Below are 13,728 nucleotides of genomic sequence, written 5' to 3'. Positions count from 1 at the left end.
ACACAGGTGACACGGTAACTTGGTGCAGCTTGGGCCAAATAATTTCACCCATAATGATTCAATTAAAGTTTAAAAGGTAAAAATAAAATAGCCACTCGCTTCTCTGGCTGAGAGCAATGATTAACATGTACTAAAACCCAGAACATATACCAATACAGCTTATTAAAACAAAATGACAGATTTACAATTATGCAACAGAAAACTACCAGAAATCTCTTTGTCCCTACTACTTTCAAGTAGGATGAATAATAAAATGTTCCGTTATATACCTACCATTATTAAAGACAATATAGAAAACATTCTTTCAGACTTTAACCATCACCTTATTTAAGTACATCTGAGTTTCATATTTAACACAGGCTACATTTCATAATTTTCTTTTATGACTTGCAGATTTTATCTTACTCATCTACAATGTGTAGCTGAGGTTTTTCATGTGACAAAAATAATGAAAATTTTCATATATGAAAAATGTGTTGGTTTCTTTACCAGACAATAAGACTGACTTAAGGGTATTCCTTTAGGGAATTTAGTTAATATTCTAAATCCTATTTGCTAACAGAAGCTGGAAGTTAATTGAATATTCTCATTTTGTCTAGAGTTCTGACAGATCTTATACCTCAATGTATTCTTCAAAGAGCAGATAACTCAATCTTCTATTGTCATCTTAGGTTACTGCACGATGCTCTGATAAATATCAAATGTTATTTATTGTTGAGGCAATATGAAACTTCACTCTGACACACACTTAATTGTAAATGTGATTTTATCTAAGTTCAAAATATCCAGTATATGCTTGGTAATAAAGTTGTTGCAATCCCATATGACAAGCGTCTGCTGTCTGCTCTGACAAAATGAAGTAAAGGTTATGTGTATTCAAAATGACAACAGATATCTCTGGGTCTCACACTTTTCAGCTAGGTCAAGGAGCACAAGAACTAGTACATCAAAGTGCACATTTAAGAGAGCTGTTTCAAGGAGATAAAAACCTCATCAAAACTAAGATTACCGGATCCTATTTCTAGCCACCAGGTGCTTGGTGACATTTTCTGACAGATGAATAAATTGATATAGCTATTTATTATCATCAATACTAAGTCAGTCTATCTTAATACTAACGTTAGGTCACTTGAGCATTAAAATATGTGGAAATGTATGTTTGTGCATCTATAGTTACATATAAACAAATATATACAAGCACACGCAGGTTTGGAAGTAATAAAAAACAGTGATGCTGAAATGTTGTATAAAACACCATAAGAATGCAAAAACCTATTTGATAAAGCAATGTAAAAAATGAAATTTTAACTTTACTCCATCACTTCTGCATGAAAATTTTTTGAGTAGGAACAAAATTAATCCTGAAGAAATAATCAAAAAGCTGTTAAACAGAACACGTTTTAAAAATAGTTTTTTTGTATATAAGTATCATTTGCAAGCAATGTAATTTAAATTGTATACTGCAACACTCATTGATGAAAAAAGCAATTGAATGTTGACGCCTTTTAGGAGTACGAATTACAGATGTTAAAGAGTTATGGGAGTCAACTGCTCTGTTACTTCTTCCAAAACTTAAAAAGAATAGACATTTTAAACACAATCTTGCTGTCAGTAGTTAATGATTCCTAACTAGCAAGAAAGATATGCAATACCATATTTCAGTATATAAATTATAGCAAGTAAATGTTCTAAAGTGCTCCAAAATGCAAAATGTTCTAACAAAATTACCTTAAAATACTGATTTTCTTTAAGAAATTATTTCTATTCCTTATTTTTTGTGAAGTGCCACAAGTGTATTAATTACTTTTCTTTCTTACTGAACTCACATATACTGTTAATAATATAAAAAAAAAATAATTACTAAGGTCATTTGCATGACTATTTGCAATAAATCAGAAAAGTTCTTTGTGAACTTAAGGGTCTGCCATATCAGTTGAGACATTCTGATTAAGGGATTTCTTCAAGCTGTAAATATTTTCATGAATTTCAGTGAGGAGATGAGGAATTAAACCCATTCCTTGTGTTTGACATTTACCAAAGCTTTTAAAAACTAGTTTTGAAATGCCTTCAATGTAAATTTCTTTCTTGGAAGAAAAAAAACTTTACTGTATGGGGTTACAGTCTAGGTGACAACTGAGTGAAAACAGAGAAGCAGAAATGCACCAACTCTCAGGCTTACCTCAAACTCAGCATGCTTGTGGACATCTTCAGCTCTTTGTCGGTTCAAAATAAATTCTGCTTCATTTGCGACACGTACTATATGGTCTTTCATCGCATGACACAATAATCTAAGATAAGAAAAATCAAAATCAACCTTTGTATTTAAGCTACTTCAAATAAGCTATTTCAGCAGATTTAATTAAAATGGAAAAAGTTAAAATTAATGAAACTACTGTAATGCAATTGCCAATTAGTTGACATAAAAAGTTTAATTTTATCCAAAATTTTCTGCATTTGTGAAAGCACAAACAAATCATGTTATATGGAAAAAGCTTGCTATTTATTATTGAAGGGAAAAGTTCTTTATGGATTTACTATATTTCAAATATGTTTTTAACAGCAGTCTCAATATGAAAATGAATACTATACTATCATTAAAAAAAAACTAGACAACTGCTTAAACTCTTATTGATACCATTATATCATTAAATATAAATATTCCAATTTCAAAGTCTTAAAAAATCATGAGATTGCAGAAGATTTAAAATTCTATTAAAATTGCAAAATAATATAAGTATCTCTTATATGTTTTTCAAACGCTGGAGTGAAAAGTACATCATGTTTCCAAGTTTTCGTGGCATCAGAACTAGACAAATCTTACTTAAAAAGAAGGAAAAAATAGATTAAGATTGGACTGAGACTGAGGATGTCAATCAAACACCTTAAATTAAGACTCCTGTAAAGACCACCAAACACCACAAGATACATAATAAAATTGCAGCATAAACGACATTGTGTTGTTAATAATGCTGATATCTTTTGGGCAGGAAGAATGGAAGCAATTGCTTTCTTGTCCCTACAGTCCACATCTGAGGTTGCCCGCTCTATTAAAAATTGCTTTGCTCTTCTTGTCAGCAGGGAGGAAATATCTTTCAGGATGCAAAGATCTGACAGGTCTGTTTAGGATCAGGAAGAACTGTTCCTCTTTGTGTCAAATTGGCATACGGTCTGGGATTTTCCTTCTGGCAGCATCAGGGAAACACACTTAATTTCAGAGATTCTTATATTAAGAATGTGAAATTTTTAGCAAATTCCACCTTAAGGTTGGTGTCTGGTGCTTAGAAGTGCCACAAATGAAAGTCGTGATTATTAGAAATGAAAACCATGATTATTAGACCTTATACCTATAAGATGGAAAGACGTGAACTCTATTCTTGCCTCCTTTGGTGTGTTCTACCATCTGTGAAGGAAGGAAATCACTTACCCTGAGTTAATGTTTATTATGGGTCTGTGGCATGGGAAGATATAAATATTGGGGCCTCTGTTTGGAGATAATGACAAACGAGCTTGGATCAAGGTTTCACAGTGGACATTCATGCTTTTAATAAGCCTTTTTATTATATCTAACTCTGCTGTTCTTGAAAGCAAAAAGTTTTTGGCAAACTATAAGCTGAAAGACTAAAGTTGCCTCTGTTGTAGTCTTAAAAATTTAGCTTTATTTTTAATCTACCCTGCTGAAAGATATGCTTTAGTATTTTATTACTGTTAAGTATTTTATTACTGATAAGTGTTCAGATTTTTATTGTTTAGAGGTAAGTGTAGAACTGCCCTCGGATATGGCTTAGGAGTGAGCATTCGTGACTTCAACAAGCTTCTCTAAAATGAGAAAATACTAGAAGTGAGTGTTTAACATCTCCAATCAAATTTTGCATCACACGTCTTCCTGAACTTTTCCATATGACATTAACGGCCTGGAAGCAACTGGCTAGGATTTCAAAACTGAACACAGAGACTTCAAGTGTCTACTAGCTGTACATCCCTTCCTGAATGAATAAAATATTGAATAAATGGAGCACAGTGTAAATTCAGTATCTTTGAGCCAGCTGTGGTCCAGGCAGGATTTCTAGTTCCAAATGGCTTTAGGTGAAATCAATAGGTTTCGTAGACACTCCCTGCCACCAAGAATTTGGTGAGAAAAGATCGGTACTAACTTTGATCCACTGGGTTTATTATTTGGGACATCTCGGCATGGTTTTTATACTTCAAAAAACAACCTAAGCTGCCTCTGTTCATGAGCAATGATAAATACATACTATCTTCATCTTAGTTGTATTTATCTGTAGTAAGAATTGTCCACATTCTCTGTGCCCATTTATGCACTGAAATACCTACAAGGGACTTCAAATAGATTCCCAGAGAACGCTAATTTCCACAAGTTATAAATAAAGCTCTTTCCAGTACTCACAGAAAAGATATATATATATAAAAAAAAAAAAGATAAAAACCAAAATAAAATCTGTTGACACTAGTCTCTGGTGTTTTACAGAAAACGAAAACTTTTATCAACGTGCAACAGATGATTCAAATTAGCTGGCTGGAACTGCTGATGATGCCAGCTGTACCTCCCGCCCCTCTAACGGACCTTTCTGCTCCAAAGACTAAGAGACCTGATGCATTTGGGAACAACTTCAGAGTTGCTGCAGCTTTTGGACAGCACATTAGGCAAACTGAGCCAGATTTTAGGTAACCTTGAAATACCGCAAGTCTTCAGGGTCCAAAGTCAAGGAGATGACAAATAAGAGGGGACCAAGGAATATGGCTGAGCACTGGGTCCTGACTGCCTACGGCTCTCAAATCATTAGCTTGGCCCCTGCTCATTTTTTGGCTTGCTCTAACTTCCATCCAGAAAATGTATAGGCATGGTCCAAGGGACAGTTCACTGAAGACACATCGATGAGACTGAATCAACCTAAACTCTCTCCAGTGCAGCCCAAGAATGTTCTGCAGGTGTTTTCATACCATACCCCAGCACACATAGAACACATCATTCTAGTGGGTAGCCTTCATGTTATTCCAAACAATCTGAACTAAACAGACAAATTAGTAATCATATCTTAAGGTGAAACAGGAACTGTACAGGCTTCAGGGAAGAGCTGGACTAAGTGCTGCATAGGGTGAATGAAGACGCTCTGCTCTAGCAGGTGCTAACCTTAAGCAGTATGAACATAGGCCAGTCCAGGCTATTTGGTTTTATTTAAAACCACAGACATACCTGCTCTCTTCCTTTTTGTTTGTTGTCAAAAATCTTATCTATGGGATATCTCGGTGTTATTTCAACTGTGTCTAGCCATTTTTTTCATGCACTCTCATATTTCTATCACTGATTGTGATTTCTTCAAAAAAAAGATGAAAAATTGTTTGCACGGTAGTCAGCACATTGGGATTATGACAAAAGTGAGGCCACAGCCTATCAACACTATATAAATCATTAAATAATATTGTATCGATGTGTGCTAATAAGGGACATACTGTGATTCACTTACCTTAGGTGCTTGTATGCACCTAAGAGAACTTCAAAGACTAGGTAAACTGTGCTTTTGCATCTAGAAGACCATTAAGAATTACACTAGTCTTAAAATCGCTTGCCAGAAAGACAGACTTTTGAAAAAGAGAAGGGTTAAAATCTAAGCCATCATTTAGAAATCTTGCATGCTTCCAAAAGAAGCTTTGGCCTGGATGTTTTGATTTGTAAGTGCAAGGATGTAGGGCAGAAAACAGAAGCATAATAAGTTAAAGCAGTTAAATGTGTCATCTTAGCTTTGAAAGGAAAGGCAGCTACTGCGAGGTCAGGGAAGCAATGCCTTACAGAGGTTTTTGCAAAGGAACTTGCTTATGTGCTGGATGTACTTGTTCAAGGAAACTTGCTACTTCTTGAAATACAAAAACACTACTTAAAAAGAATTTTTTGGTACTGATTTTTTCTTCTCATGGGAAGTTATCCTGTATTCTCAAACTATACTTCTACCAAGCAAAAGATGGCAAAAGTGCTATTCCTGTTATATCTGGATTAAATCATAGCCAGCTGACTCTGGTTGAACCTCAAATTCATATAGGCACAGCACAACACAGCATACTGTTGTAACTGGGTTACACCTGATGAACGTGCGTGGTAATGTCATCATCCTTTGAATACTTACCAATTTATCTAAAACCTTACTAACTCAAACACATGGATGGCATAAGATTAAAAAAAAAAAAAAAACACAACACGAAAGAAACCCCCTCAGACTTTTCTGGCATGAGAAAAAGTGCTTACAACTATGTTTAGGATTCTCAAAAAGACCCCAGTAGAAATGATTCAGAAAGGATCCCAAACCAGGAAAAATCTCACACTCAGTAGTATCAAAGGCTCCCAGTACATCAAAAAAAATCTCCTTTCACGCACTGCAAATAAGAGAAAGGAACAAGGACCTCTAAGTCAGCAAATTCACTCCTTCACTGCAACATGCAGCTACGTCATACAAACTCTTTCATAAACTGTCTTTAGTTTATGAAAGGCATTTTTATGAAATCTAGCTCATGAAATGTGTCTTCAGTTTATGAAAATGTGATGAAGTTTCTTGCCTCCAGCACAGCTTTGGAAGGTCCTCTGAAAGTTAGACCCCTTTTACTCTCCAATCCAAATGTATTCTTCAGCTTTACTTTTATGCAAATGTTGCCCTTAGGTTTACACAATTCTTCCTTCTGTTGACCTTCTGATATTCCATCTATCCCTATTTTACTAGGCTAAGTAAATGAGCTCTCTGACTTTTTGTATGGCGAAACAGTAAAAGAGATTGCCTGATTTTATGTTTTCTGCAACTGCACAGCCAAAACTGTCAGCAGTATTCTAGACAAGTTATAGTCACTATTGACATACTAACATTAATGCTGACTTATTTCAATGGAAACACCTTTTCTTATGAAATTTTGGAATTGTGTTTTCCTTTTTCTTAGCCCTATATTCTATGATTTTGTACAAGAAAATTTCAGTGATGGATTGGTCTTTTACTCCTCAGACATTTCCAAAAGATGAACCAACAGTTTAGCATATATTCTCAAGAACGTGAACTCCATGTACTGTTACGTTATAAAATCTTTATGTACCATATTACATTGTATAATATTTATATTAATGCAGGTTTGACACCCACCCAATATATCCTGATTGATATTTCAGTCATCTGCCCAATTGTTTCTCATCTGCAGATTTTTATAGAGCACTCCCTTTTGGGGAAAAGTCTATTCTCTGCATCTTTCCCAAACCATCATCCTGTACTGGAGTAACCAATCCAAGTAAGAAGGAGCTTGAGGCACAAAATGCATATATACTTGCTAAACAGAGGGAAGATCTGAAGTTTGAGAGCAGTACCATTTTTACACTCCTTTGGAAATAAAACATGTTCTTTAGCGAGATCTCCTTATCACTGACAACTGAACATTTGTTGTGACTGAATTATACCCCCTGTTCTCATTCACCCTTGTAAATCCTCATCCCGCCTTAGTAAGCACCACCCTCAAAAGACCTAGTAGATAGATTGATGCTGAGCCAGTGATGAATCAGGCCTTCTGGTCATCCTTATTAATCTCTACACAAGTAGTCCTCCCAAAGGGCTAAGGAGTTGTATGAAAAGTGTCACCACAGGCTGGCTGTACTTTTTATAGTGTTTTCCAGTAATTCATGATTTACCAAAAGAAAAAAGGCATTGACCTAGAATAACGTTTGGCTTTATCCTGTGTGACCTCTTCTTCAGTTGCACCACTGAAACTCCTACCAGAATTGAAGCCAAGTGTGCTTCTGTGTCCTTCCCCAGCTAAGCTGATCTCAACCAGGATCTGACGACCAGCAAAAATCTTACCCCATTTAAGCGGCAATTCTTACCGCATAAGGCAGAGATTAAACACGGACTTGATAACTTATGGTTTCTCTTTACCAAGACAAGCTTGATTTCTATTAATGCCCACAAATTTATGAACCACAGCTAAAACTCCCTTACTAGGAAATGGGTTTGATTTGTTTTTAGACTGAATCAAACAAGTTTCAGTAAGGAATCTACCAACAAAGCAGTCTGAAATCTCTCCTGACTCAAATCCTGGTATACTTCTACAGGGAAATGAGCTTTCTGTAGAGATAGCTGTGAAGTTTCCAGCTGAACATATGGAAAATGGAAGTAAAAACTAGAATGAAGGTATGCTGGTACTTTACAATAAGCATGACAGGGATTAAGTATCTGTAGGAATAAAAGTAAATGGCAGGCTCTCCTTTACCTAAATATCGAAGAGTTTCACACTCACAAGTGAGAGCAGACTGGGCGAGAGTACATCTCAGGACATGTCCATTCATAAATATGAATTATTTGCAAATGTTGTTTAGGAGTAGGTAAGAAGTTATTCTAAATCAATGTGGCTTGCTTTCCTGAGTTCTGTCCTCAGCAAGGTTACTTTAGAAGTCCAGAGTGCTTACAGGTTAAAGGAAACTGTGAAAAAGTACATGTAATCAATCAGAAGCCCCTGTTTTTCAGATACTGGGGTTTAAAAAGGCTGGATTGCAGACTTCCACATTCCAAGAATTCATTCAGGTAAATAGCCAGAGCCTGGGAGAATTATTATTATTATTTTTTTTTTAGATTTTTGGAAAGAGACAGTGATAAGACTATACCCAAACTGTCTTGGAAACATGTGAAAAACATAAAATGTTTGCAACACATTTAGATGTGGATTGGGATAGGTTGTGACAACCCATGCTGTTTATACATCTATCAGAATTGAAGGATGAAAACTCATATCTCACTAACTATTCTAAACTGACTTTGCTATCCTGCACTCAGTTCTTCCTAGTAATAATCTCACACAGAGAGAAAGAAGGCTCATAGCTGTTACGCTGCTAGATAAAACAATTGTGCTTATGTTACCCAATCTTTCTTTCATTTGAGATAAACTAAAAAAGCAGATCATTCCCAAGCAGCAATTTTCAAAACAGATTACAAAATGAACATTTGTTATAATTTAGCTAAGGTCTTGTTTCCTCTACTCATTCCTGAAGTTCTGCCAACTCACATGTCCAGGGAAACAGATGTTTCTCTGACTTACTTTCATCAGATGCCCATAGCTTAATTTTTCCAAGAAGCAGCCTGGAAATATGCCACTTTTTCACCAAACACAGTTGTTTTGACAATTATTACTCTTAATGGCATTCATAAGAAATGAAACCTATCGTTGCACTTAGTATCTATTATAGGATTCATAAACTGGTCTAACTTGAAGAGTTTGAAGTTCTACAAGATGCAGTACTGCTATACATACTTTGAAAGTAAATTCCTATAAACTCTAGAAGGTAACGTCTAACACAGGGGTCTGATTTCTAGCAAAAGGGCAGCGATGAAGAATTTACTAGAGAAAAGTTTGAAATTATAGCATGCAAAGACTGGCTACTGGACTACAATATGAGCACATTGGCAAGATAAACTTCATGGAGGGTAACTATTAATGTTTCAGAAACGCCACAGAAGCTATAACAGACTCAGAGTTGACAGTGAAGAACCTATTCCAATCCGCATAAAGATTTTCTATTTTGCATAAGAATTTTCTAAATCAAGAGGAATCTCTTTGAAATAGTGACCAGCCAGTAAAGACGCAAGACCAGCAGTTCCAACTGAAATGACCTGCATCTCACAAGGAGCCTCCCCTTTGAGATATGACTGGATCAGACAAACCTAGAAGGTGAGAGGATGCCTCAAAACCTCTAACAGATTAACAGAACTCCAGGTGTACTGACGCCACAAGTACATAGATGGTTACCATAACAATGTATGCTTTGTCTCACACAACCTGACTATTAGTCTGGAGATACAGCAAGGACAGCTGTAGTAAAAAATATGAGATTATAAAAAAGCATATCTAACAGGGAGCTCAAGCTCACACCTCAGCTAGAGCAGAAATACAGACATTCAGTGTCCAGTTTTATAGAAGTATCTGTAACAGGAATCCTCTACCGATGGAAGATGACATTTAGGATGAATTTCCATAAAACAGCCACTCACACTTGATAACGGATTCCTCCAATCAAAAAGTTATACTTGGCGAGGGTGACAATACAGGAACAGAATTTGGTTACATCTGTCAAAAACAGAATAATCAAACACCTTTGTTCTTATTTATGTATTGTATCTGAGTGCTACTGCTTCCCCAGTGCTATTTTCTGCCTGGATTTGCATATATTGGATTTTGTACATCAGACTGGAATCCTTTGCTTGTTGTTCTGGTAGCCCTCAGCTACATAATATCCATGACGTCTGAAGACCAAGTATCTCGCATTCCTGGCTGATTCAGGTGAGCTCCCCATTCTGACCTCAAGGTTCCTGTGATCAAGGTCATTGTCAAGACAGAAACAAGGAACAGCATCCTTCCTCCATCCTTCTTGGACCCAACTACTAAACGAGTTCTTCAAGGGGTATCTAGGGATCCAACTGTAAATGCATGTCATAAATCAAATATGGCAAATGGCACCATAGATATACCTTTTAACACAGGGCCTGAACATTTAAGTATTGCAGACAGTGAATAATGACTGTGAGCTCATTTACCACAAACCAAACATATCAGAACTGCCAAACTGCAACAGAGGATGTCCAAAAGAAAATTTGCTCCAGTTACCCAACAATCCTAGTTGAGGTAACATGGAAAGAATGTAAGTCAGTCTTTATTAGCCTCCTTTCAGGATTTAATCAGCAATTCATCTAAATTTAAACAAACACAAATTTCCAGTCTATTTAAACATTCTGCTACTCTTTCCAGGAAATTAGTGAAACCTCTCAACAAAACAAGGTTTAAAGGAAAAAGGCCTCCTGTGAATTTTAAGTATGCTTGGAGGTCCAGGTAGGTGGATATGCAAAAGTACATATTTTCATGGTTAAAGGCAGAAAGCAGACTTAGGTACAGAGATGAAATTACAGAAACAAAGCTTACGATTTTAAATCTGAGATGAAATATAGTCTCATGTTTCCTCAAATTTATATTATGAGCAGACTACTCCTGCTATTTAAAATGAGGAAATTCTGTAAAAAATAAAGAAAATTATTTTAAATGAAGGGACAAGGTCATCTCATTAAAGAGGTGAGTGTTGTGAACACATAAAGGGGGAAGGAAATTGAAGATGAGGGTAGGGATCCAGTTCTGAAAGACTAATAGATAATGATCTGTAACCTCCATCTCTTAGGCAGGATAGACCCCTGAGATACTCTACTTGTCAAAGGCATCAAGGTAGAGTACAACCAACTAACCACAACCCTTGTAGCCCCATTGTGTAGCCAGTTTTCCACCTAATTTAGTTGTCCATCATTCAGAATGTAGCATTCTAACTCTAATACATGAGTATTGTGGGACACAGTGGGAAACCTTGCCAATGTCAAGGTAAATGATGTTCACTGCTCTCCTTGTGTCCACAAATCTAGTTGTTTTATCATAGAAGACAAACAGGTTGGTCAGGGATGGTTTAGCTTTTGTAAATCTATGTTGACTGTTCTCAATTACCTTCTCCTTCATGCGGCCACAAATGTGTTCCAAAAGGACTTGCTACATGATTTTCCAAGGGACAGAAGAAAAGCTGACCAACTTATAGTTCTCTGGCTTTTGTGGACTATTTTAAAAATGGGTGCAACATTTGCCTTTCTCCAGGCACCTGTGACCTGCCCCAATTTCCTTGACTTTTCAGAGACAACAGTGATCAGCCTTGCAAGGACTTTCACTACCATCAGATGTACCCCATCAGGTATTATGGACTTGTATGGGACGAGTTGTCTCAAGGAATCCTTGACTCAATCCTCATCCACTGCTGATAGTTCTCTTCCTTGAACCCTTTCGCTAAAGACAGAGGCTTGAGAAAGCTTGGTGAAGACTGAGGCAAAGAAGGCATTGAGCATCTCGGTCTTACCTGTGACTAAATCATCCATCCCATTCAGCAACGGGACACATTTTCCTTGGTCAGCCTTTTACTAATGAGTGGTAGAAGCTCTTGTTGCCCTTGACATCTCTTCCAAGTCTCATTTCCAGCTGAGCATTGACCTTCCTGACAAAATTCCTTACATGCTCAAGAAATGTTGCTAAATTCCTCCTTTCTAGCCTGCTTCCACTTCCACCTCCTGTGTAGTCTCTTTTTGCATGAGAGCTCTACTGTAATTTCCTTGGTTAGCCAAACCAGTCTCTTGATACATCTACTTTTTTTCCTGTTCTTGCACTTGGATGATGCTGTACTTAAAGGCCTACCACCTTTCCAGAGCTCCCTTGACCGCCACATCTGCCTCCCATGGGATCCTACCTATCAGTTTCCCGAATAAGGTAAAATCTGCACTCATGAAATCCGTACTCTGCTACTCTCCATCCTCACTTCCCTTAGGATCTTGAACTCCACTATTTCATAGTAACTACAGCCAAAGGTGCCATTAATACCACATTCAAAACCAATTCTTGCTTGCTAGTAAATAGCAGATCCAGTTGTGTGTCACTCCTGGTTGGTTCATCCTGTATCAAGAAGTCATTCCCAGCACCTTCCAGAAATCTTCTTGACTGCACGCATCCCACCTTGTTGCACTTCCAGAGGTTGTCAGGAAGGTTAAAGATCCCCATGAGAACTAGGGTTTGTGATCCAGATACTTCCTCAAATTGTTTAAAGAATGCTTCTTCTTTTCCCTCACCCTGAATGGGTGGTAGGTAACAACCTCTCACCATGGTGTCACCCTTACTGGACTCTCCTTTCGTCCTGTCCTACAAGTTATCAACCAGACCGCCATCCATCCTGCTGAAGAGCTCCACACATCTGAGCTGCTCCTTCGCAGAGAAGGCAACGCTCCCTCCTTGCTTTCTCTGCCTATCTTTCCCGAGGAACTTGTATCTGTCCATCGCAGCATTTCTGTCATGCAGTGCAGGCTGTCCCACCAAATCTCATTCATTCCAGTGATGTCATAGTTTTGTGATTGCATGTGGAGTAATTTCTCCTGCTAGCTTCCCAAGCTGTATGCATTTGTGTACATATTTACTTGAGGCAGGTGCTCCTACCTTACCTCTTGTTCTCATCACCCTGCACCCTTCGCTTTTGACCTCATCCATCACCACCCCACTTAAATGTGGGTTGTAATCTCCCTCCCACATAATTCCTAAAGAACTCTTTTCATGTCTGCTTTTACAGCCAACATTGCAGATGCATCCAGCTCTTAAATTAAGAAGCCTACTTATGTGAATACCCTAATGTAAATCTGAAATCCTAACTAAGCTGCAATCAGTGAAGCTCTTGACGTGTGTGATACCCTCAACATCACATATTCATAGCATGAGACTGATTAAAAAGAAGCATAAAGTTCAGGATCATAACCAGGATGTCTCTAAATCTTTCAGGTATATTATAGACAGTGTTATTCTACACTTCCAAATTAAACATCTTTGCATATGTTTGCCTTGAAAGTATTAATTTAGATCTATAGTCAGATACTCGTTATACTAAAAATTGTTATAACAGTTCCTATTTTTAGAAAGCTGTATCAGAGTGTTTGTATGCTGAATTCTACAAATATGTGTCATTCAGACATTCCTAACAAAATATTATCTAAACCAAGAACAAACACACACAGTAAATCAACTGATTTAAAATGAAAATGCAATTTATTAAAGTAACAGGAATGTAGGTTTGGGGTTTTTTTTTACTACAACTAAACTGAAATATTTTATTTCAGAACATTTCTAATAAAGTCAAAGATCAGA

The 13,728-nt window shown here is 36.9% G+C and overlaps 1 protein-coding gene across 6 annotated transcripts in view; it reads right to left on the bottom strand.

Moving 5' to 3' along the window:
• Positions 1–13,728, bottom strand: part of NBEA (neurobeachin) — a 511,508-nt gene that overhangs the window by 237,625 nt on the left and 260,155 nt on the right. For all 6 annotated transcript variants that reach the window (XM_052812195.1, XM_052812196.1, XM_052812200.1 and 3 more), the window contains one exon: positions 2,180–2,288. In XM_052812195.1, the coding sequence (XP_052668155.1) occupies positions 2,180–2,288 (109 nt within the window). The remainder of the gene's footprint in view (positions 1–2,179; positions 2,289–13,728) is intronic.

Source organism: Harpia harpyja, chromosome 17 (genome assembly GCF_026419915.1).
Source record: "Harpia harpyja isolate bHarHar1 chromosome 17, bHarHar1 primary haplotype, whole genome shotgun sequence".
NCBI classification, from domain to species: Eukaryota; Metazoa; Chordata; class Aves; order Accipitriformes; family Accipitridae; genus Harpia; species Harpia harpyja.
This window is presented reverse-complemented; position numbering and strand designations above follow the sequence as displayed.